The 26,930-nt window shown below is 40.7% G+C and overlaps 1 protein-coding gene across 1 annotated transcript; it reads left to right on the top strand.

Annotated features, from left to right (window-relative positions):
* The first annotated feature begins 131 nt into the window (after positions 1-131).
* Positions 132-26,930, top strand: LOC119730241 (two pore calcium channel protein 1-like). Its single transcript, XM_038203050.1, has 24 exons — positions 132-358; positions 2,477-2,577; positions 4,037-4,213; positions 5,551-5,664; positions 7,400-7,530; positions 9,622-9,710; positions 11,822-11,912; positions 12,911-13,010; positions 14,025-14,141; positions 14,589-14,741; positions 15,474-15,606; positions 17,536-17,592; positions 18,373-18,444; positions 19,131-19,203; positions 20,657-20,758; positions 21,731-21,802; positions 22,258-22,347; positions 22,836-22,921; positions 23,592-23,638; positions 24,224-24,292; positions 24,563-24,653; positions 25,170-25,288; positions 25,784-25,867; positions 26,107-26,930. The coding sequence occupies exons 1-24, from the start codon at positions 232-234 to the stop codon at positions 26,524-26,526; spliced, it is 2,715 nt and encodes a 904-aa protein (XP_038058978.1). The 5' UTR covers positions 132-231; the 3' UTR covers positions 26,527-26,930.

Here is a 26,930-nt window from a genome sequence, read left to right as displayed (position 1 = left end):
GCTTGTTAACATCAAACTGAACGTAGCCATGATAGAAATTTGAACCAGGAGATTTTCAGAGATCATGTTTAGAAAAGTTTATTGCTAGGCGGATGAATCTAAAACTATTTTGATATTTCACACGTTGCTATGAACGTAACTAGGTGACGTCACTTTCAAGGTCACAGACAGAGTTCGCGGAAAATCTCGTTTTTCAACGCGTGATTTGACCAGCTGTCATGCGATGTAAACATGGCGGATACGAACGACGGAGAAAATGCAACGAATTTTAGTAGAAATAATGTATCGTCAACCATGAACGATTTAACAAGTCCATTAATGAACGATACTGACGTTGGAGAAACAGGAACAATGAATGGTATGATCATAGAAGAATTCATCTGATCTGATTTTGCTTACGATAATACGATTGATTGAAAGGACGGCCGACCGAACGGAGTCGGACATGTCGGAAGTCGCTGCAAGTGCAAGTTGCAGTGCAGTGCAGTGGCTTTGCAGTGGCTTTGCAGTGGGTGTGCAGTGCATGCAGTGAACCACGGAGGAATAAGAACACATTCTGTTCTTATTCTTCCATGAGTGAACGCAGGTGACAAGTGCATTGATGACACTGATTGGTGCTACTTCTGAAATCAGAAGGACGGAGAGAAGCCTTCTGATTTCAGAAGTAGATTGGTGCCACACTTCTGTTCTGTCATGTCTGTGGAGTAGGTCTGCGTGGCTCACTTCGACTCTCTCCCCCACCCCCACCCCCTTCCCGACTTCCCACTCGTCGCGTCGTAGTCATGGCAGTTTTGTACTGTAAAACATACAATACAAATTGAAAATGTGGCGATTGGTCCCCGCTTTTGTTTTGATCAAATTATTGTTGGAAATAATGTTGCAACCTGACAGTGACACCACTTTTTTCTTCATAAAATCTCAATGAAGGTCATTCATTGCAAAAATGATGATAAGACATGAATCTGGGACTGAGAAATATTTCCAATTTTGTTTGGAGATACTTAAAAAAGTTTTTCTTGACTCTCCATAGACTTTGTACACAATCGCGGAAATGGTGTCAGGTTGCAACATTTTTTCCTTATTGTTGATGTATCGTACAGCGCCCCAAATTCGCGCTGCCAAACATTCGCGCAACTAGCTTTCTCGGCTCATATCAAATTTTAAAAAGAGAAAAAAACGTAAATGATTTTGAAACTTTTGTCTGCAGCGCAATGGCTCGAACTCACGCACGGACCGAAAATCTTTGACCCAGCACAGAATACGTCACACAAAAGCGATTAACGCGCGTGTAGTTGGGTCATAAGTGCATGTGCTATCCGGAACTAGGCAAAAGCATACGGTCATTTGTTGGCGAATTTTCAAAAATTAGAGACTTTACAACTTATTTTGATTCAACAAGCATTCGATGGAAGAGTTTATACAACTGTAGTGTATAAACAAAATATTCGAAATTACACGGTACAAGTGTTATACCGAGGAGAAAATTTATCGTCGCTTCGCAGCTCCCGCGATTTTTCTACAAAGCATCCAAACATGTCGAAGTGCGAGTCGGAAATCTGGCCTAAATTCCTCTTCTAAAGATTTTATCGGAAAAATCTTTGTGTATCAAGGAGCTTACATTTTCCTTTTCAAAATGCACATCGTCTGAAACAAATTTATTGGAGACTTATCCAAAAGAGGTAGGTTTTTATTTGAAGCTATCCGGAACTAGGAAAAATCCGGAACTAGGAAAACGACTGTATTATGAAAATAAAATGATATTAATGAGCATGGCAATCAATGCACTGATGGACAAAACCGTCACTCGCATTTCGTGAAAAGGACATACCAAAAAATTGTCTCGGTTTTAATGGAAAAGTTTTCTCAAACCAAATGTGCCACAACCAAATGGTTTATGTACTGGGTACTACCAGTGCTCCACCGAAAAGGAATACTTTGACTACACATTTATAGCACTGACACAAGGTATGCATTTTTGTGCATACCCTGAAGGACAAAAGGCCCAAAAAAACTGGTAAAGAGAATACAAATGAGAAAGACAGTTACACTGGATAGATCCACACATTCATAACATTCCATAAGGCCCCTTAAGTTGTTCCAAACAAGCAGTAATTATGAAATAAGAATAAAATATTCTGATAAACTTACCACTTGCAATTAAATGTGTCTGCCGAGTTGTGCCATCCGTTTCATTACTGATCGATCGTTGAGCGCGCGTGTGTGATGTCACTATCGAAGAAAAACAGGTAGCGCTTTAATAATCAACGACTGTTTCGCGTAGTGATATGTGCCCCATGCCGTTTGACAGTATGGGCTTCATCAGTATCTTAATGAACTGGATATTTTAAGCTAGGTGCAAGCCAAAATTCCTGGAATTTGTGGGAAGTTGTGTTTCCTAAATTTGAAATCAATTACTTTGGATGAATGGAAAGAACGCTGCATGACCATCCTTGTGTTAAAACTTGTCCTTCCTCAGGCTTCCCAGATGGAGTGTCAGTCAGTACTGATGATGCAGCTGATGAGAGCGTTCGTCAACGCTGGCAGCTCAACTACCAAGAAGCCGCCATCTATCTTAAGGTCAGTCCAGTTAACTGCTGGTCCTACCACCTCCCCTGTCAGGCAGCTGCGTATACGTAGTGTGTGAAATCAGTCCTTCTGATTTGAGGCGTGCAATCGCACCCCCACGCCATCGCACACCTAAAAGCTTCCCAAGAAGTGTGTGTAATTGCATGCCTGAATTTCCCTGGACCACAGAATCACACCTTTAGAAAATCGCACACCTAGAAAAACCAAATGCCTAGAAAAATCCAGGTGTGTCTTTTCCCACACGCCTGTGATTTTCAAATCAGAAAGACTGTGAAGTAGTTGATTTTCATTTTTAGGAAACTCCAGCCTTGGTGCTTATTACTGGGAGCTTTACCTTAGGCCCAAGGGCTACGGTTTTCAGATCTAAAATGCAATATGCACACTTTGACCACATGAAGACGCATTTGGTTTGTGCCCACAGAACGTACACATTCATGTCTACTTTGTGCAATATGTACGCGCACCAGTGCTAGCACACGATGTGTCCCCATCTGAGTATTCTTTGAGTGGTGGCTGTTCGTGCACAGAGTTCATAAAATTGTTGCTTCATGATCAAGCCTCTTAGTTTAAACATTTTCAATAGCATGGTTTAGTCAGCTTCAGGTGAAACTAGTCAAATGTCTCAATATTTGTTAGGTAAAAAACTTTAATTACCTCAAATTCATCATCAAATTCAGTCAGGAAATGATGAGTTCATGTATTCGCAACATTGTTTAGATTTTAGAATAGATCATTTGCAGCTATCCAAAAAGTAACTGACAAAATTATTGTTGAAAAAATACACTTGGTTTAAAGATACATGTAGTAATGGCACTAAACTCCCTGCGAAATTATTCTTCCTGGCATGCTATATCATTATGAAGAGAACTATAAAAGAAAGCCATTTCCAAAGATGCATCAAGATACCTTTAAGTTGGAGCTGGGCATGACTTTAAGAATTCCAATAGCCGTAGAGAATTTGCCATTAATGAAATTGTATGGACTTTGAACGAAAAGTAATGCATGAGTTCTCACTAGTTTGGTGGAAAAATGTGGTACCCATTGAGTTAAAAGTCAAGGCAAGTCTAGTTGTTGACATCCTGCTCTAGATGTGGAGGACTGTTTTTCCTGGTATCTTTGATCCATTAGCAAATGGTCTACATTGAATTACATTGTGTTTATTCACCGATGAATAATTAAGACCATAAAGTTCTTGGGTGGTTTCGGGCGCTACAGTGGGTAATGGGCAGGATAATGCGGGCGCTACAGTGACTATTAAAGGGTTTAACAAATTATGATGTATTAGATCAAGTTTATTTAAAATAAACTTGGTCTACATGTATAATGTTATTTTGCTGTAAAATACTGAGAATAATCTGAAGTGCACACATTACAGTTAAAATTTCAAGTAAGAAGAGTAAATATTACTGTTCAGTGCTTTTTCTCCCCCCCCCCCTCCTTACCCCCTTAGGAGGGAGAGAACAACCACAACTTCAGCACCCATCCTAAGAGTCAGGACGCCCTGCCGGCATACATCCTGGTGCATAATGTCTGGTTCTACATGATGGACTTTACTGCTGCCATTCTGCTGCTCGGCCTCGCCCTGTGTGAAAGACCCGCAGTGGATTTAGTTAAACTCCCAGAACTCGTAAGGACCATTTTGGTTGTTTCATCATGATCTTGTAATAATAATAGTAATGTAATGGACACTTTCAGATATAACATACCCAGTATAAGATAAACAATTTTTAAGGCTTAAGGCCAAAGAAAAAATAGTTTTGCTTGTGGTTTCCCTACCTACCCCATTCTGAAAGCCCATATCCTATTTTTTATGGGATAAATGAGAAAAAAAATCCCCCAAAACAAAAAATGTCTACCTTTTACCCTTGACTACATGTAGACGCCGCCATATGATTGTACACACCAAAGAAATTGGGGGAAAAAAAAGAATATCTTACCTACCTACCCTATTTTTGAATGCCATGCAATCGTAAGCAGAACTATTTTTTAGGGAGGGCCTAATCGTCCTTACTCGCAGCAGAAGCTGAAAGGGCTGTGCTACAATGTGGTTGAGCTGAAGGCATGTAACGGCCACCATACGACCATATTTCTTACCACGGAGCACAGTCAGATCAAAAGTGTCAATTTTTGCGGAGAGAAGAAAACCAGAAAAATACTCTCGTGGCACAGGAGAGAAACAACTCTACTCACATTTGACCCGAGTGAAAGGAGCAAGAGGCGAGTGCTTTTCGTACTGCGCCACCCATGCCATCCATGGTCTGCAATAAACACTGTATACTCAGTGCGTTACCTCCCGATTGAAAATTGAAAAAAAATCACTCGGGTGGGACTCAAACCCACGACCTCCTGCTTTCTAGTGCAGAAATCTCACCACTCGACCACCGAGATTATGGGATCGATTGGCTGGTATGAATCTGATGTACATTTAGCAGCGGGAACCGCAAATAAACTGAGAGTGAAAAAAAAAACACCCAAGTAGCTTTTTCCAACTTTCAAACTGAGTAAACAGTGTTTTATTCCACGTGTGAAGGGCAAAGCCTAATCTTGATTTACATCACCCCGACGCAGAATTCCATCTTATGTTTAATAACAGTTAGTTCAGCTCCCAATTTCACGGCGCTGCTAAGCACACGATTTTATGCTAACAGTCTTAGTCTATTTCACGGACACCGTAAGCGTAAGCACAGCAAAAGCCACGCTAATCTGGGGGGGGGGGGGGAATTTGCTTAACGTAGTGACGTAACAATAGAAATCTCCATGCACGCGTGACCGTTAGCACGTCCACGCCGTGAAATAGTGCTTAAGGTTAGCAAATTTGTCTGCTATGCTAAACAAAACTTTTCTGCTAACTGTTAAGCAGTGCCGTGAAATTGGGCCCTGGTAACTAATATCAAAGGCAAGAGTAATGAAATGAAAGACTCAAGGGATGTATTTTCAACTCCAAATGGTTGATCTCTCTTCCAGATCCATGGGTCTGTGGAGCTTTTTTTACTGATCATCATCGCCATCGGCCTGGGGTTAAAGGTCAGGTGGCTGGGGGTCAAGAAGTTCTTCCTACACAAGCGAACGGCGATTAAGGTATGTGAGAATTCTTACAAGTAAATTGCATTACGTGATCTGTTGCACGCATTGAGTTTGGCCATTTCCTGCTAATGTTCTTGGCATACTTCCTGCGTATTACTTCCTGTGTCATATGTAACAGACTTTCACCTGTCACTGTTAGATAAGATCAAATTCAATAAAGAACCAATGGTTTACCATTTGTTGAGTTGTGACCATGTATGTACTATTAAAGGGAAAATACAACATTTGAAAACATCAAAAAATGAAACCATTTTGAAATACCTTGCTGGACTGTTAGTGAATGGCAGTGTAAAGCATCCTTTAAAATCATGGCACCTGGAATACTGTCATTTTCAAGAAAAGTGGTATTTTTGTATCAATTTCCAACGCTGATCGGCAGACCAGCATTGGAAAAAACTGGGGTTTTTTTCAAATACTGGCCCCAATTGACCATCGCACTGGTTTGCAATCGATTACACACCTATGAACGGGTACAAGCCAGCTATACTGGTCCCCTGACCTTACAATTCCCCAATGTATGTAAACTGCTCTGTTTCTTCTTAAATGGAGTCAGGGAACCAGACTACAGGAAAATGATTGTTTTTCTTGGTTTTTATAGCATTTTTGGACCCAAAACCTCAAAAAAGTCAGTGTAACTGTATTTGCTATATATTTCCAACCCCCTAATTCCATCCATTTCTGAAAATTACAGCAAAAGCAAATGATGTATATTCCCTTTAAATTACTAGAGCGCTATGTGGCTGTACAAATGAAGCCTGCTGGGCTCACCCATGTTTTTGCATAAACCTATGGAAAACTCAAAATTTAGTACGATTTTAGTACGGCTGTTTGCATATCTGCATTTGTATTTTTATACCAGTGCATTATCGAAGCCGATACACCAAAAAAAACGAAATGCACCATCGCGTTATACTTGTGCTTTACATTTTGAGTACATTATTCCAAATTCATTTTCATCTGATTTCATTATGTTCTAGAAACACGCACATGAATTCAAAATGCCTATGCTCAGGATGGCTTCAAAGTAGTAGTTAAATTTAGCTCTATATGGTTGTGACATACTGTGATCTCGCACACGCAAACTCAAGTGTGTATAAGTGTGCTGTGTTTGGAATCATTGATTCCTGTAAGCCCGGTCAATTTCTTTGTTCAACTTTAAAAAAAAAGATTTGTATTGTAATGCCCGAGTCAGTTTCCGTTTGGTGGTTTACAGTCAGTTTTGCCTATTGGGAATGAGAGATACTATTCAACAGTTAGGATCACTTTTGTTCCATGAAGCTGTATTTGTGTGCAAATGCATGCTAGTATGCGCGTTCAGCGTTGCACGTAGCGCATATTGTTCCAAAGAGCCAGCGCTACAGAGTTGGGTTCAAACATTTCCGTGAAGGGGTGGTTTGGAAGAGAGAAATACATTTTCCACCAATGTTAAGTTGTAAAGAGATAAAAGTTCAAATTTATCAAATGACAAGGATTTCTATATGTCAGTTATATAAAACAAATATTGAGTGGCTTTAAATTATGAAATGGGAGGAATATTATCGCTCGGTAAATTTTTTTTTTTTTCTCAACTCACTTGGCTTTGAAAGTCCAGATTTAACCTTGCAATAATGTTCCTCCCATTCCTATCTGAGCCTCTCAATATTCATATAATATTTATTATTAGTTAATCAGACTATGGCTAAACATAAAGCCACTTTTTGATTTTTTTTTAATTATTATCACCATACAGACCGCTGTGCTACTTATTATGTTCTGTGAAGCCATCGTCGTCCTTGCCAGGCAAAAGAGCCATTTTCGTATCACGCGAGCCCTGCGCCCGTTCTTCCTGATTGACTGTCATTATTGTGGAGGCGTCCGAAGGTAAAATGAGTTGGGATTCGAACCCACAACCTCTGGTGCTCCAACCCTATGTTGACAGTCTCCCATTTGTTTAATAGGCAATAATCAAATACTATGCTATGTTATAACAGTAACACCTCACCCACAGATTCTGTATCTTGATTGGCCGAGAGCGAGTCACATGGCATTTGATATTTTTACCATTTTGCTGTACACGGCCAAAAAGACTATACAGCAACTGAAAAAATACTTTACCCATAGCAACCACTGTAGCAATTGTATGCACGTGTGCAAATGCACACGGGTGTGTGTGTTGCGTGTATTATTCCCACGCGCTAGCGTTACAGAGCTGGGTTCAAACATTTCATGGAGGGGTAGTTTGGAAAAGTTTTGGAAATATTCAGCAAATTTTGTATTGAAATAGAAGTACAGTTTAATGGGATTTAGGTTAAATTACGTAGTTATCTCTTTAAAATCAAGCAGAATCTGTGGGAGAGGCATTATAAAACAAATATTGACTGCTTCATTTTGCCCCCCTTGGTGATCCATGGGGCGTTCCATTTCCATGGATCACCTCGGGAGGCTAGTTTTACTATACTCGAAGCAGTCAACATTTGTATACAATACTATACTATTCTGTATTTCTGGTAATGAAACAAGGATTCCTCAAAAGCATCCTAGGCACTGTAGCTCGCAAGCCTGAGGAAACCTGTAGAGGGAAGACAGTGAGAAGAAGTTACAGTTTTAGAGGTGGGAAGAAAACCCCAGAAGAATATTCTGGGGAAAACCCACGGAATCCGGTAGAGACTGAAAACATAATCCAGGGCAGGAATCGAACCCGGGCAATGGAAGGCGTGGAAAGGCCCACTGTGCCAAGCTGATGATGTTTGGTACGTGGGTATAGGTTAGTTGTGACTTTTGGACCGACCAATATACTGCCCTTCTATATCAAAGACTGCAATGTAACAGATGAAGGATTGCATTGACAGCGACATTTGTTAGATTAATAGTCCACAAGGATTGAGCTCAAATGACGGTTGAGTCCAGAATACTTGCTGAAACTATGGGCTCCGTTCAATATTGCTTTGTGTACGTTGTGCGTATTCTGCGCTATACGTGCGTGAACCGGTACGCACACACGTTGTGATCTGTCCGTGGAGCTCTTGAATGTGGTAAAAAAGTGCCCTCTCAACAAAGCCCATGGAGTATCAAGTTTAAAATTTTACCAGTTTAAAAGTTTGTGGTAATGTGTTGCACAACCTTTCATTCTGTGGAAGAGTATGTATGTGATTGAAAGATGATTGATTAGCTTACTGTAGCAGAAAATTCCATGGTTAGGCCAAAAAAAAAAGTCTCCGGTTTCTGGTATGCGGGCGCGTCGCCGTAGCCATGCGCGTCCGCAAAATGAAAAAGTTTTTTTTTCAATGAAAGATGATGTCTCAAAACCGCCAAATTCACTGGTTTGACTGGAATCCTGCTGCTGCACAATTTTAACGTGTTTTTAGATTTGGTTATGGTCGAGAATAAGCTTTATGTGGCCTCTCTGGACTCCCATATATTTGCACTAAGTTTAGTCGGGCACCATTTGCAGTCATCAGCCGACATTTGAAGCAAAAAAAATCAGGTAAAAAAAAAAAAAAACTCGTCGTCGCACCACTTTTTGGGCAAGCTCCGTACCAGAAACCGGAGACTTTTTTGGGGGCCTTAAGGTAATTTCGGCTTCTGCACATGTGTACATCCCATGCTTACAGGTTTAGCGCATAATTTTCTGCTGGCGCTGTTAGCGCAAGATGGTGATCGTAACCCCGGAATTCTGTATTTAGCAGAGCCACGAAATTGGCCCAGACTAATAACGGCTGTAGTCCGAATTGAATTGACCACTGACCACCTCTGAGAACACTAGCAGAGAATGACCAGCGCACGCAAACTAAACATCCCTTTCAGACAAGTGTGAGAGAAGGCTAAAGGATACCACAAACAGTTGTACCAAAAATCAGACTTCCATGGAGTCGTCATTTCTGTTTATTTATGAAAGTACCTTTGTGTTGCAGGCAGAGTGTTGAGCATTTTATAAGCTTTTGAACGATTGCAAATTGTATTTTCCTGTTTCAGAGTGCTTCGTCAGATTTTTCAATCGCTGCTTCCCATTCTGGATGTGATGTTCCTGCTGTTTTATTTCATGATCATTTTTTCAATTTTAGGTAAGTAATGTGTAAAACTCTGTCTGTTAGGCCAAAAAAAAAACTATTCTGTCTCTGGTCAGACCAAAGTTCCGGAATTGACGCGGCCACGCGGCTTTTTTTTTTTTTTCTTTCTTTTTTTTTTTTTCTTCAAGCTTAGATTATACAGACAAGGTGGGGTACTATTTTGCTTTTTTGGTGTCCTCATGTACATTGGTGTCCTCCATAATTTGCCTTGGTGCTCTCGATCATTTGCCTTGGTGCAATTTCCCATTCCTTGGTTCCTTGGGGCGCTGTTGGAGCTACCGCGTAACATTTTGAAAGAAAAAAAAGATCGACGCGCATGATTAAAATCGACGCGCGCGCTGACCAGAGACCGACTTATTTTTTTTTTTGGCCTTAGATAAGTAGATTTTCATTGGCCTTTTAGCATACCATCATTCCTGTTAACCTTTACCCTAATCTTACCAACTCCATCAAAATCCATCGCCCTATTTTGGTTGATTTTGGGGAACATGGTCCCTGCTGGCCTGGTTTGACATGAATTTGGATGGAGTATGATGGACTTGGGCCGGGAGGCCTGAAGCACTGCTGGGGAATTGATTGATTTTGTCTAGCATGGAGTACTTCTATTGTCATATAAGCCATGTGTACTAAGTCCATCAAAATCCAACAAAACTTTATTTCATGTATGTCAAGCAGAGTGAGTGATGGATTTTTTTTTTTTATGGAGTTGGTCACCTACTTACTTAAAGTAAGTAGGGAGTTAGGGTTAAAGGGAAAATACAACCTTTGCAAACATCAAAAAATAAAACTACCAAATCATTTTGAAATACCTTGCTGGAATGTTAGTGAATGACAGTGTAAAGCATCCTGTAAAATCATGGCACCTGGTATACTCTCATTTTTAAGAAAAGTCGTATTTTTGTATCAATTTTAAATGCTGGTCGGCCGACCAGCGTTGGAAAAAACTGGCTTATTTTCAAATACTGGCCCCCATTGGCCATCGCACTTGTTTGCAATCGATTACACACCTATGAACGTGTACAAGCCAGCTAAACTGGTTCCCTGACCTTACAATTCCCAATTGTATGTAAACTGCTCTGTTTCTTCTTAAATGGAGTCAGGGAACCAGACTACAGGAAAATGATTGTTTTTCTTGGTTTTTATAGCATTTTCGAACCCAAAACCTCAAGAAAGTCAGTGTAACTATATTTGCTATATATTTCCAACCCCCCAATTCCATCCATTTCTGAAAATTACAGCAAAAGCAAATGATGTATATTCTCTTTAAGCAACATTTTTCTTGGAGGTAAGCATGCCTTTTGTGTTTACTGCCTACGGTCTCCATGAAATAGACAGAGGCTCTATTAGCAGAAAATTGTGTGCTTAGTGCTATGAAATTGGTTCCTGGGGTCTGGTGAGACAAATTGGCTCGAGACAGGACCTGCTTTTGTTATGATCATGAACAGTGGAAGAATATGTGAGACACACTGCATGCAAGCGCTTGGTCGTGCACGTATTGCCTTAGAGTTCCCGCAACCGATATTCATCTGGATGTACACACGCCCATCATCTCCGTAAGGGCGCCAGGTGTTTACGTCAGCATTGGAATTCAAGACTCTGTGTTACTCTGTTTGTCGCAGTTACTCCCCAACTACGGCAGTGGTCGCAACTATAGTTGGGACTGTGAGACAGTCCCAACTATTGGATGGGCAGTCCAATAGTTGAGGAGTGCTTAACTACTGGGCCCAATTTCATGGCGCTGCTAAGCACAAAAATTTGCTTAGCACAAAAAAAAAGGTCTGGCTTATAAAAGCAGGTTACCAGCCAAAAGTCAATGTGATTTTCATGCTAAGCAACAAAAGCCGAATACCAATCACGAGCAATATACATCACAATGAGTTTTGGCTGGTAACCTGGTTTTATAAGCCAGACTTTTTTGTGCTTAGCAAATTTTTGTGCTTAGGAGTGCCGTGAAATTGGCCCCTGTTTGGGCAATCCTAACTGTAGTTGGGAGAATGTCACAGTTGGGGCGTAACGTTACCACGGATGGGGTAAATTTGCACTTGTCCCTAACATGCACGAAACAGTATCCCCTAACATAAATTATCTTTTCCTTTTCCCCCCAGGTTTTTTCATTTTTTCCAGCGTTGATCAAGAGAACTTTGACAGTCTGCTGGACAGCTTCGTCAGTCTCTTCATCCTGATGACCACAGCCAAGTAAGTATTTTCTTTCAATCAGGTTTATTTTTAAGCAGCAGTGTTTTTGAAAACTACTTTTCAAGTATTATCAGTGTTGATAGATTGTGAATACAGAACTGGATTACAGTGGCACCAATCAACAACTTTCACAATGCTGTGATATCCCACTAATTAACACAGTATTCCTTAAAAGAGAGTAGATCATTTGCAGCAATCCAAAAAGTAACTGACCAAATTATTGTTGAAAAGCTGATTGGTTTAAAGATACCAATGACACTACAGTCCCTGTGAAATTGTTCTTTCTTGCATGCTGTCATTTTGAAGAAAACAATAACAGAAGGTCATTTCCAAAGATGCGTCAAGTGACACATTTTTGGAAATTTCCGTTAGTAGTTGGTTTGTAATTGGGCGAATCTGTGAATGGGTGTGAAGTGTTGACGCACATGTGCGCGGTTGCTATTATTCATCAGTTTAGTGCTTGATATTGCGTAGCTGCAATCAGCTGAATGAAAATGTGTCCAAGATGCTGATTTCGGGCCCAATTCAAAACATGACCCAACAACTTTTGAATTGAAATTGAGATCTAGAATATTGTATTCCTGGAATAAACAGAGCTAAAACTTCATCAGGTGAGTTGTTAAGCACCAGTCTTTAGATTTTGAGCACATTTGTTGCTTCAAAGCAAACAAATGCACAAATGACAAATGATGTACTCTACCTTTAATGACCATAGCAAATTCACTTTAAAACCCCTCGTACATTTCAAGCCTCGTGCGGTGAAATGTTACCACTAATAATTTTATAGTACATTGTAAGTACATTCCCAGTTAAATTCCAATCCTGCTGGGTTTTTTTTCAGTGACGTGTGCTGCATACACTCCTGTTCTGCACCTACAGTAGCGAAGCTCGCTAGAAGATTAAATTTGAAATTTTTTTTAATCTTTAATAATTACAGTTGCCCTAGAAGCTCACCAGAAGATTTAATTTTGATTTGTTTTAAACTTTAATAATGACAGTTTCCCTGATGTCATGATGCCAGCTTACGCGCAATCTCCATGGTCGTTTCTGTTCTTCGTTGTCTTTCTCATCTTAGAATTGTATTTTTTGATGAATTTGGTAAGTCTGAGAATCACGACTTCTTTTTTTGTGCCTTGTCATTTTGAATATTTGTGTAATTTAGACATATTCATTAGTGCTATTTACTGTTTTGTCCTGTGGATGAATATAGAATTTTTTCAAAAACAATTGTTTTTTTTATAAGATTTGAGGCTTTGCATGTGGAGTATCGGTATCGTTTCGGTTTGCGGTAACACCATGTGGTAATAACTACTGCTTAGAAGATATTTAGTTCTGAAAAGAACTTGTCCTGCTTATTATCAACTTTCGCTAAGTAGTTTTTGTTCTGATAAGAACAGTCCTGCTTTAAGTTCTAAAAGAACTTGTCTTTGGTCTCAACATTTCGACGAGCCTGCTCTAGTCATCGTCAGGAGACAAATTGCTTTTTTGCTCATAAGCTTGAGGAAATTTATGGGCAGATGCAGATGAAGACATTTTAGTTTTAGCAGTAATTGGGAACAAAATCCTGATAAAAATTCTGTGGTAACAAATTATGGGATTTTAAAATTCGGCGTTAGGCCGAATAAAAAAAAAACATGTTTCTCGCCCGGGTTTTTGAAGAAAAGGAAGAAGAGGGGCTTTTTATTTATTTATTTATTTATTTATTTTTTCATGATGGCCGCCATTTTAAAATTTCCTGCAACCATTGGTGTTTTCACTGTTCAAAGACACTTTTAAAATGAAAGACAAGTTGGACAAGAGAACTGAACATACTTACAGTGTCATTTAGAGTTGTATTGGTCTACAATGAACGTGCTTTAACCGCCGAATTTGTGGACTTTTTCGGTGTTTTTTTATTGCATTTTTCAAAAATAACATAAGAAAAAAAATCCAGGCAGCCTCCAAAAAGGAAGCGGGTGGGGAAGAGAAACATGTTTGTTTTTTTACTTCGCTTTACCAAATTATGTTACAATAATGCAGTTGACATACTGACAGTTTGAAGAAAAAATATCATTCTTATAAATCAATGCACTTGTTTTTTGCTTCATTATTTTGTTGTTTATTTGTTTTCAGCTATTAGCGGTAGTCTACGACACTTTCACTGGAATAGAGAAGAAAAAATTCAAAGCGCTGCACCTCCATAAGCGGACGGGAGCCAGCAAAGCATTCAAGCTTCTATGTAGCAGACGGGTAATTAGAACATCTTCACATTTCTGTGTGTGAAGTAAATATGAATTAGCCTGGAATATTGTAGTTGAAATTTCAAAGTAGCCATACAGTCCACCGCAAGCTTGTTTTCTTTTAAGACTGCATCAAAGGTCCGCCCTTTTGTTTTACGTTTTAGAAACGTTTAGAGAAGAAATCCGAAGATTCTTTGCTGAATATCAGGCGACAATTTAATGAAAGTTGAATAAATGCATGTAACAATCAACATGTTATGCAAAACATTGTACGACGCTTCGCACTTACGACACGTTTTGTGAGATGAAAATTGCACGACGCATCGCAGTTGCAACACATCGTAGGGATACAATGCTTTGCAGCGCTGCAATGCATCATAAGTTACAATAAGTTTAATGAAATTGGGTGCTTGTCTAATAAGTTGGTATTCTGTGTTTTTCATCGTCCAACCTAAAGCACCCAGGCAAAGTCAGCTTCACTCACTTTGAGGGACTGATGAAGTACTACCGTCCACGCTACAGTAAACGGAACGTCATGCTGGCCTTCAAGTCCCTCAACATGGCTGACACACAGCTGCTCAGCCTGTGTGAATTCCAGGATATATACGAGGTATGTTTTGACAAGATTGGGTTAGTTTTTTTGACTGGGCCTGAAGGGTGGATCTGGGTCACTGACTGGCTTGGTGAAAAACCAGGATAAAAGTCATCACACAACCTCACGGTTTTTGCTACCTGTTGTAGGTTGTAAAATAAGCAAGTTGTTTGTGGTTTATCCCACAGTTAATAAAACAAAACTTGGTCCACTATCAATTAAACCAAACTTGGTAGGTAGATGATAGATGAGACTCGTCCAGCCGTCATTGAGTATTGCACTTTCGATGAAACTTTAGTCAAACTTTGGTCATCAGCTGTAGTTCTCCATATAACTCGCTATAAATGTCACCCTGTTGATCTGTGATTTAGAGACGTTAAGAACGCGTTTTCGCAAGAACGCACATGCCTAGTGTGCTGATGTGCTGATCTAGGCTGATTCTATAAAAGCCAGAGTCCACGTCTAAAAGTGTCCACAGTTATGTGCTGACTATACAAACAGGACCCAGCCAGCCCATGTAACTAACCTTCACTTGTGACTTGGCACTGAAACAATAAAGACCCATTGAACAGTCAAAATAATCTGATATAGTATTGGTCTGTGTGTAAAGCGTCTTTTCGTCCTCAGGAGGGTGAGAGATTACTTTCCACATGGTGTTACCTGTAATCTTTCTACTTTTTCTAATCTGCCATGCAAAGCTTCAAGTCAAACTTATCTAATATTGTTTCCGTGTCTTTTGCTGTAAATCAGGTTGTGCAGCTGAAGTGGAAATTGAAACAAGATGAGAACCGTTTGTGGTTTGAGGAGGTGATGTATCCACTCAACAAACCATTTGAAATGCTCAATAGATTTGTCAATTGGAAGGGCTTCAACTATGCCATATGTGAGTATCAATAGCAAACAAAAGTGTGTTTTTTTCTCTAATGTGTGATGTGTTCTGTCAAAACCAGACTTGTATGGGCACTCTGAACAACAAATTAAAAAAACGATGTGGGGGTGATCGTTTATATTTTCATTATTTTGCAAATTTCTCATTAATAATGTTGCTTCCCAAGATAATTTTTTGGATGATTCTTATATGTGTATGAGCTCAACAAAAAAGAACACACTCCTTATTTCTTATTTTATTTATTTAAATTGTTTTATGTTACAGCATGTTTTTCTTTAAATACCGTAATTTCCTGCGGATAAGGCGCGCGGCGGATAAGGCGCAGGTCCCTAAAATCACCCCAAAAAAATTCAAACGCCAACAGATAAGGCGCACCGCCGCATAAGACGCATGTTTGACCGCACACAGAAGAACACCAGGCGTCACCCGGTGTCGGTACATCGCCACAAAGGGGCCATTGTGTTGCCTTAGAACGATCACACTATTCGGAGGATGAATTAAACCGTAACCACATTGGCTGGTCACATGTAGAGCCATGAAGCACTTTTCCCGAGACGATAAGTCCAGTGCGGACAGTGCGAGTCGGTAAAAGCGGCTCAGGAAAGCGTACATCCGGCCCGAGCGCCCTGTTATGCATACAGAGACCGCACGAACCTGCACGTGCAGTGGCCGAACATTTTGTAGAAACACGCTGCGGTGTATCATCAAGTCCGAGCGGTAAAATCTCGTTAAAATATATATTTCAACGGACAAATACATACACAGAGAAGAGAGATCACGTTCTGAGAATTAATTTGCGGAAATTCTCTTTCTCCACCGATGTATGTTATTTTCTACGATCCAAATTCGTCCTGATACGCTACTGTAGTCATGCACGGAACATCATGGTCTGGTACCGTACGTAGGCCGTAGTCACTGGTTCCTGGCCCACATCATAGCTTCGATTCTGTAAGCATGTGATGGGAACCAACGAATACTGATGGCACTGCTGCCGCACGGAACATCGTACAGCGGCATGGCTTCGACGACGGGCATCACAAATGCGTCAGAATTATCGGCCTTTTCGTCAAGATTTAGCGTGTCAAGATGAAATAATATCGTGTAAACGATTATGTTGTGCATGCAAATGGCGTGTGTAATATTACTGTGCGTATCGGCGGCTGAAAATGTGATCGGCAATTTGTTTTCTGTGTACGGTGAGTAATTATACTGACACTGTGACAGCTCGGTTACTTCTACCACGCGGCCTGGGTAAATTTTCCCGTGTCGAAAGTCCAAGTGCGGACAGTGGTCACATTTGACCATTTCTCATTTTACCATCGTCTCGGTAAAACCTTCCCAAAAAAAAGTCCAGTGCGGACACGGCTAAAGTCTAAAGCAGACTTCGAAGATATCCTGTACAATAAACACCCTCAACGTTCACACAATAGAACTTGAGTGAATGCGATTTCCAAACGTTTAAGTAATTCTGATTGCAGCATTTTCGGAATGAAAAAACGGCCACAAAGAAAAACGTTTGTATGACGGCATTGTTGGAACGAAAGCACGATCACTAAGGGGGATCAACGCATTGCGGCATTGTTGGAATGAAAGCACGATCATGGGGGATCAACACATCGCGACATTGTTGGAATGAAAATACGGTCACAATGTCTGGAGAGTTGAGCCTTGGTTGACCGCATTATTGATTGCGGCATTGAAAGAATTCTTCACACAAGCGACACCAGATAAGGCGCACCTGTAGATAAGGCGCAGCGATGTTTTTGTGGTCTAGAAAGTCAGATAAGACGCGTCTTATCCGCAGGAAATTACGGTACACACCGTGACAGAAGAAACACGTTGACGCTTTTGAACAGTTGGGTATTGAGCTCTTTACTGGATAAATTTGACTTGTTGCACATTGTTCACTGTTTTATCTTTCAGATCTTGTGCTGTTCGTCAATGGCGTTGTGTTTGTTTACAAGACCATAGTCCTATCAAGTAAGTAATCAGATTGTCGTCTTTTTTTCTCACTTTATTTATTTATTTATTTATTTCTTATTTTAACTGGGTAGCCCATTCAGTGGAATCCACTGATCTCCCATGGGTCCCAGTAAAGAGAAGACAATGTGAAGAAATTACAGTTTTAGAGGTGGGAGGAAAAGCCCAGAAGAGTATTCTGAGGAAAACCCACGATATCAGGTAGGGACTGAAAACACAATCCACATGTTGACCCAGGCGGGATTCGAACCCGGGTCACAGCGATAGAAGGCGAGGAAAGTACTGCTACGCCAACCTGACTCCCCTAAACAGAAAAAGAAGTAAACATTTCTCATGGTTTTCTTGCCTGAAAATTCTTGACTGTGGTCCAATGGTAACGGTGTTGGACTCGCGTGCCGTGGTACGTGGGTTCGAACCATGATGGGACCATGGTGCATGTGTTGATGGGCAAGACACACAAAGGGAGAACAACAGATCCTTTGTGTCCTCAGGCATTGCGTCTTTTGTTGAAAAACGGTCCTCGATCGTACGGTTATGTGCTTAGTCTGTGGGAGAGTGTAATATAACAGGGACAAAGGGAAACACAAAGCATTGTCCTCGGGAGTGTAGTAAAACACGACTGTGTGTTCATGAGTTGATTGCCTGCGAAGTAGGCGACAAGTTGTGAAGCCTCGTTTGTAGCATAATCTGAGAAAAGATTAACAGAAAAAGAAGTAAAAACTGTGTATTCTTTAAAAAAAAATTGCTAACTCAAACACCACCACTGGCTTTTCATTTCAGATACGGAGGACATGTCCCAGATTGACAAAGGGATTATTGCTGTGGACTGGTATGACTGGGCCTTCATTGGCAGTGAGTGTTCAACCATGTTAACACACATTTAGCTTAAAATTGTAACAGTTAAGGGCATGAATGCACAGTGCAATTGCATAATGGGTCATTCTATAAACTTGGGGTCCAAAGTGTGACATCCTTCCTTAAAACCAATGTTATTGTACGATTTTAATACTATTTCTTTCAAATATGTGTACATTTTTATACTATTTCTTCAAAATATGTGTAAATGGGCAGGAGTGGTCTAGCGGTTGGGCACAGGATTCATGATCGTGAGGTTGTGGGTTCCAGCCCCGCCGTGGCCATGCGTGTTGTGCCCTTGAGTAAGGTGCTTTACCTCAGTTACTCCTCGCAACCCAGGTGTTAAATGGGTACCGGCATTATTCAATGCTGGGAAGGTAACAGACTCGCTGTGGACTCGAGTCATGGACTCGAGTCTGGCCCAATCGCTTCAAAAGAGAGATGGGCACTCCGTTCCTGTGAACACAGGTTCATCCCCCCTTTTCATATGTATTATAGACATGTCAAAGAATACTAATGTCAATAAATCTGAAAATCAAAAAACAAAAACAAAACACTCCCATTCATATTTTTTACTTTTTTCTCTACTGCCGCCTGTGCCCAGTTTGTCTCATGTTGCCAGATTGTCTCACATATACCACATGTAAGCAACTTCATGTTTTCTGTCTTTTACTTGTGTTCAGTATACTGTGGCGAAATCCTCCTCAAGATCGTTGGACTTGGAGTCAGTGGCTACATCAGCTCTGGATGGAACATGTAAGTCATTAATCAATATCTTTTACACGGCCCCTCTGAAACTAAAGGTCAATGAATTCAGGTGATTCACAATGCAGTGCGCCACCAAGAGTTGGCCACGGAGAGTTCATTTTCCCAGTGCATTGTGGGAGATGGTCGACAAATTCACAGCGCGGGACATTCGAAATTGTTAGTTTTTCCGGTTGGTAGTTTCGTAAGCGTATGAATCAAGTATTTGTTTGCCCCTTTCTTTTCTTTTTATCAATAATGAATTTTTTTGTAAGGCAGCAGAACACTATGCCCCAATCTATAACAAATTAGCTCAAGTAGTCTTCTGACACTCAAATGGGTCATTTATTTGTCGACCGTAAACTTGAAAAATTGACTCTCCATAGGCAAAGTCATGGTGGCGCACTGCATTGTGAATCGCCCAAATGAACTTTAAATTCTGTTACAAAACATGATGCTCAGAGCCTCTTTATGTATTGACTTTATCATTCATATTCAAACCTTTCAATCATTATAAAGTAGTTTTGTCAGTTATCAGTAGGTTTCTCTGAGGGTGAAAAATTGGCAAGTTGAATTCAAGCAATGGTGTAAGAGTTTAAAAAAGAAAAACTTTCACAGTTTTGGTTATTAGTTCATGAGATGAAATTTTCTTGGGAACACATTTTATGCAGTTTTCTACTCCTCTTCAATGTATGAAAACTATTGACATTCCTTTTTGGTTAATTTTATTGAAAGGTGCTTTTCTTTAAACATTTTTACAAAGTTCCATGCTTTTCTGGACAACTGAGGGCGCTGTTGCTGTGATGTCATTTCAGGAAGACACTGTTCAGTTTAGGGGTTTTCTGTTCAAATTATGTACCCAAAAATTGTTTCATTGAAAACATTTGTGAGAAAGCTTTGCTCATTGGATAATACTGCCATGTACTGACACAACGAATCACCAAAGAAAAGAAATTTTACAACACCGAAATGTCCAAAATTCTGTCAACTTTTGGTGTTGAAATAGCAGTAACATTGCGGTTTCTGCCTTAAATGACATCACGCTTTTGCTTATGAACACGGAATTTGCATCAGCATAAAAACCAAAGGGCACCAAAATACCCTTGAAAATGGCAAAGCAAAAAAGTTGAAAGGGGTGAAATGGGACACAAAGGTGCATTTTTCAAGGATTACAATAAAAAGCTATTTATTGCCACAATGAAGAGTGCCACCTATTGTCATGGTGTCCAATATCGTCGGCTTTGAACAGAACCTCCACTAGTTTGAACAGCACCTTCACTAGTCAGATGGTGGCTGGCTGACCAGAAAAACATCCCTGGCTCCCTTTCAGCACGATGAGTTCTGCCCGCCCCCCCCCCCCTCTTTCTTTACTGATTGCAAGCTGGAGGTTGTTTGTCAAAATGTCCTGATTTCAAAGATATTCCCTTTTTTTTCAAAGCTTTGCTGGGGTTCCTTTGTTTTGTAGATTTGATTTTGCAGTGACAGTCATAGCCTTGCTTGGGATGACCATTGAATCCGTCAGCTCAGCGTTCTATTTTGTCATCTTGAGACCTATACGGCTCCTGAGGTAAGCATCAAGAACCCATAGTAACTCACTGTACCGCCCTGTACCGCCCCAAACCGCCCCGCCTGGTTACTCCTTATAGCGCTTGATGCCACCCCAGCACTGCATGGCTTCATGGAATCATTAGGGAATAAATACAATGTAATACAATGTAATACAATGTAATACAATGTAATACAATGTAATACAGTGTAATACAAATGTACAAACAGGTGCTAGTGAGTCACTCAGTGCATTCCTAATCCAAGGGATGGGAGAGTTTACAGCACAGAAGAATATCCAGATACAAATGGGTCGTTCTATAAATTTAGGGTACAAAGTGTGACATTTTTTCCTTTCCATGTTATTTGCGATTCAAGTATCATTATAAAAAAAATGACTTAAACTTATTTATAAACAAAAATTGGGTGAGTAGTTTGCTATTATAAAGAATGACTTTAAATTTTTTGTGGGGGGGGGGTGGTAGGTAGTTTGCTATTCATAATCACTCTTGGAGGACGACTGCATTAAGGAGTGCATCAGAATTATACAATCATAGATGTCAGATGTAACAGGGACGGGAAATAAAGTGGACCCCAGATTTACAGAATGACGCATACTGAAATCAGTCTGAGAAATTATGCAACAACCATTCTGTGATGAATAGGATTGCACGCTACTTTCAACGACAAACAAACTACGGAATTTGAATATTAGGACCAGCAAGTCTTATTGCCATCTCGACTGACGCATAATCAAGATACATAAAACCTGCTTTTCAAGGAATGCCCTAGATGATATGCATGATGGTGACAAAACCCCCAGGCAAATTTTTCAGTTGCGCTGCATCTCTAGCATCCTCAGTAGTAAAAACACAAAGTGGATAGTAACTTTAAAATTGTTATTGTGCAAATTTAGGACCAATTTAACTTTTCAATATTTGTTGGTAAATGCCATAGGTTGAAGAAATTTAATTTAGTATAATTTTTTTTTCAGATTGTTCAAAATCAAGAAGAGGTATCGGGATGTCTTTGGAACCTTCTACGTCTTACTTGGTCGAATGTTAAGGTGAGTACAATGTACGTTAGTTTGCATGGAAAGATTTAAAAGCACCAGAATCGTGCGGCGTGTACAGAAGATGTACATGCATGTGGCTCGGAAAAACTAGCGGATTACATAACCAATTTGTGTTATTTCACCAGACCCGCATATCTGCATCTGCAAAAGGATTAATAAAGAAAAAAGTCACCCTGTGTTGACTCGTTTGGAAAGATTTTTTCATTGTTGAAAAGCTAATGAAATATACTCTTTAAATATGTATATTGATATTTGTGATGTATTGAGTGTTCAGATTTTTTGGGGACACCTGGTACTTCTGAAAACTGGTCACAAGAAATATTACTTTTTTCCAAGTCACATGATTGCAAGTCTGGCTTGAGTTTCAAGTAGGGGATAAAGAAATAAAAAAATATTGAGCTCATTAAGCGGGAGTTATGTCAGCAACTGATTTGGTTTCTTTGCAGTGTGGGCATTGTCATTATCGTCATGTACTACTTCTACGCCATCATCGGAATGGAGCTCTTCACAGACGTGAAGCTTAAAAACTGCTGCAAGTAAGTCTGAACTTTGAATATTGAAAAACAATGTGTAGACCAGATGCAGGATAACTTTCTTTGAATATTAACCATTCATAAATACTTAAGAGAGTTTACCTATTCCTATTGGTCGAGAGCCCATCACGTGGTCAGTCTAAAACGAATGATAAAGACATGGCTGGCTGGTCTTAAACACTTTTCCAGTGTCACATGAAATTTGGACTCCCATGAAATTCAGTGCCTCTTACCGTTTTATTGGTTGAATGTTCACAATCCTCGCGTAGGCATGCGCGCAAGACTACCAGTGAGTCAGTATTTCATAGTCCTAAATTCACAACTCACCACAGCTGCATCTGCCATCATCGTGCAGTACGCGCGACGCTCGCGCCAATCTCCATAAAGGAGTTGTTTACATCTTACTTGCGAGCTGGAGAAAGGAATCTCTTGACCCTCGCTTGTTGAGTATAAGTTGAAGTTGGTATTTTCTCTTTTTTGTTCCACCACAGGAATACAACCTACGAGTCGTTCTTTAGTGAGGACGGCAGGTTTTTCTTCTATCTGAACAATTTTGAGAACATTCTTTTCAGCTACGGTGAGTAAAAAGACGTTGCACTCTCAGAACCCTTCAAGACCTACCCATTTTTAAAAGCATGTTAAACACCACACTGTTTTTAAGCTCTGGCAGGAGCATCTACTTGTCACGTGCTGGTCAGTCGGTCTGTCCACGGATCCTCTACACAAGGACAAACGACTTCCCCAAATTTCTGGTTACATGGCTGATACAGCACCTGGGCGTCGTGCGTGAGCGTGTGTATGCGAGACCGCACACACGCATACATGTACATGTTTACGTTACATACCTAGTGTGGACATTCCCTTGGTTTTGTGTAGTTAAGAAAAACCTCTGAAAACAACGCATTTTAACTCTCACTGTGAAAACACTTTCAATCCAATTTTTTTCTATGATTCCCTTCAGTGTTTCTCTTCTTTTTGCCATGGATAAACCTAACCCAAAAATGCCTCGAAACCTGTTTTCCAGAAAGGGAGAAACACTGTGTGGACTTACCCACGTCCACACAACGTCGCTGCTACATGTACCTGGTTTATGTGGACCTCTTTTGTTCGGAAGTCCACACAGTGAATGTAATGCCTACCCACGACTGCAGACACAGATGATTTTCGAGTTGTCAAGTCATTGTCTATCAGAGAAGGCTTCACCAATCTTGTTCTAATTGTTTTTTTTAAATTTATTTTTATTCCAGTGACGCTATTTGAGCTGACAGTTGTGAACAACTGGCATGTGATTATGGTAAGCGAATATCCAGACAAAACATTTGTTGGTGTATTTTTCACAATCTTCTGCTGTAATTAAAGTGTCAGGGATGCCAGTTTTCCAGTATTTCATCCCTTCACAGGCCAGAAAATTAACCCTCGTGTTGCGCACATCAAACAATTTAAACAGAAAAGAAAAAGTGGCTACATCATTTTTCAGCTAATAGACAAATTTGTTATGCATTGTCTGATTGTCTCTCATGAGCCAATAAAAAAATTTGTTACGCGCTGCATGTGGATTGAAAACCCAATCCACATAGTGGCCCAGGCGGGAATCGCAGCGGTGGAAGGCAAGGAAAGAACTGCTACGCCAACCTGATTGTGGTCGAGTCCAGCTCAAGTCCTGACAAGGCCATCACAACTCTTCCTGTCCCAAACTATTCAAATGAAGTGGGACAAAGGCAAGTTCCTTGTGACTGGACTTAGGAAAGGACTTGTGATGGACTCATCTACAACACTGTGTTATAATATAACTTAATTGAATATGAAGTTCCTGTTTTGTCTTTACCATGTAATTACATGCATGTAAAATACCCTTTAATTTCTGTCCCTTTTTTTCTAGTTTGGTATAGCTCACACCACCACGGAATGGAGCAGAATCTACTTCATCTTGTTCTACCTCTCAAGTCTGGTAAAGAAATCTTTCTTTTTTGTATGTGAATTTTCTGGTTTAAATCAGAGTAATGCTGCACGAAATAGTATAGGATAGAGACTGAGGTGAACTGTATGTTGTTCAGCATTGGACTTGAAATTTATGCAAGAAACGATTAGACTCAAGAGTTGACCTCAGCAGAAATCTTTGCATGTGTTAGCTCCAGACTGTTTCAAATGTCAACGTTTATGTACTTTATTGAAATTGTTACTTGTAGATCTTTACAGAAACAATTGTCTGTGTTTTCAGGTTGTTGTGACGATCATCGTGACATTTATCCTGGAGGCCTTTGTCTTCAGGATGCAGTACGGACAGCGCAACTCTCAGGCAGATGAAGAATGTAAAGTTAACCTATCAGTGTTGAACCTATTACTCCCTGTACCGCCCCAAACTGCCCTCTGCCTGTTACTCCCTGTACCGCCCCAAACTGCCCTCTGCCTGTTACTCCCTGTACTGCCCCAAGTTGCCCTGCCTGTTACTCCCTGTACCATCCCAAACTGCCCTGCCTGTTATTCCCTGTACTGCCCCAAACCGCCCTGCCTGTTACTCCCTGTACCACCCCAAGTTGCCCTGCCTGTTACTCCCTGTACCACCCCAAACTGCCCTGCCTGTTATTCCCTGTACTGCCCCAAACCGCCCTGCCTGTTACTCCCTGTACTGCCCCAAGTTGCCCTGCCTGTTACTCCCTGTACCATCCCCAACCACCCCAGCACAGACTGTGTGGTACATCAGGAAATATTAAAATACAAGAAAGTATATTTTTTTTAGATTTTTGTCCCACAATTTATCAATCATTTTTTCCTCAAATATTGACAACTGATTCGTGTGAATTGTTTTGCTGTCATTCGTTGCACAGTTGTGAGCTCCATCACCACGGAGATGACGTTATCGGTCCAGGAACTTGACAGGTTTCACCCACCAGAATCAAGGAACGATGTCTCCCTAGCAGTGCTACACACCATGCTGAGAAATGTGGTAAAGACAATTGTGTTGTTGTTTTATATTAGTCACATAAAATAGGACAGAGGTTCATTGCCTTCAGGGTTATTTGCTTACTTTGCTCTGTATAACAACAGGGCCCAATTTCAAAGCGCTGCTTAACAGTTAGCAGAAAGGTTGTGCTTGCTATAGAAGAAAATCATGCTACTGCTTAAAGCCCAATTTCATGGCCTGGATGTGCTAACGGCTGCACACTTATGGAGATTTCAGTTGTTACGTCACTGACTTAAAGCAATATTTGCCTTTGGGGACATGCTTTGCTGTGCTAACTGCTTACTGTCTATGAAATAGACAAAGGCTTGGTGGTACAAAATCGGCTGTTAAGCAGCGCTATGAAATTGGGCCCAGTTCGTTAACTTCATCTCTGTTTAGCTATTTTAGGGTACATTGTTGTCTTGAATTTTGATTTCGAAAATAGTTTGCTGTTGTCTTACTTTGGTTTTATTTTCATCTGTTTCCTCATTTTACTAGCCTGGAAGAGTGTTAACATACAGGGGATCCAGAAAAAGAACAAAAGCAGATCTTAGTAAGACAATGTATGCTGACGAAATTAAGGTAAGGGTTGTGCTTTGTCATTAAACAATTTTGGTCACAAGTAACAGGAGATTATCCATGACAAAAGAATGCCTTTAATTTGTCACATTTCATATGAAGAGTTTTGATATGACTTGAGACTAGAGGACTTTATAAGCTAAAGTTGTGGTAACTTTTGGTGACTTATGACTGACTTGCTCACAACTCTTGGTAGATACATAGTCAGTGTAACTGTGTGTTTTTTTCTCTGTTCTTTGCAGGAGTGGGTCCGGGAGCAAGACCAAACCCAGCGCCAAGACCTCCAGCAGTTCTTAGTCCGGCAACTCAGTAGGTGCGGCTCCTTTGTGCTCCTCCCGAGACCGGTCGATGCCCTGTCCCCCGATGAGGAAACCGGTCACCACAGTGACAGCGACGAGGACAATGACAGCACGACCGCGTGCCAGCAGCTGCAGACGTTCGCTGAGGAGTATGTGACCAGTCCCATTGACAAGGAACTGGAGTGCTGGTCCAGCGGGATGGACCGACCGTACTGGGAAGAAAAAGAGGATAGCCTGCTCCCAACGCGAAAATCCAACTTCGCTTGGATCAAGGACAACATCAGCCCCGACAAGAAATCATCTTGCCAGTTTAGAAATGTCAGGATTGAGGATGACGATGATGATGAACTCATCAAAGCCTGAGAGACGTCTTCGTGAGAGATACATCCGCGGCGTTCTCTGGGGTTGCAAAGGGGGCAGGACGACTGGGCGGGCACAATTATCAAGGCCAAAAGTTAGCAAGGGCCTCTATCAAGACCATGGAGGGTTCTCTCTCAAGACAACTTGCCATTGTGGAAATATTGTAGACCAGGTACTTGTGGTGGCTCACAAATCAATCGCACAGTCGATCACAAGGAAATCACATGGCTGATTACAAGTAAATCACATGTCCAATCAGAAGTATCATCAGACGCCCCTAAAGCTGTGCGGTCATTTTTCTACGCACTCACCTTCAATTTGTGTGTGACAACGCGCGTGCGTTGCAAGCGTTTCCTGCGCAGATAATGGAGGGTCTGGGATAAATATTGTGTCTGGTCAGGACCATC

Source organism: Patiria miniata, unplaced genomic scaffold, assembly GCF_015706575.1.
Source record: "Patiria miniata isolate m_02_andy unplaced genomic scaffold, ASM1570657v1 HiC_scaffold_22, whole genome shotgun sequence".
NCBI classification, from domain to species: Eukaryota; Metazoa; Echinodermata; class Asteroidea; order Valvatida; family Asterinidae; genus Patiria; species Patiria miniata.
This window is presented reverse-complemented; position numbering and strand designations above follow the sequence as displayed.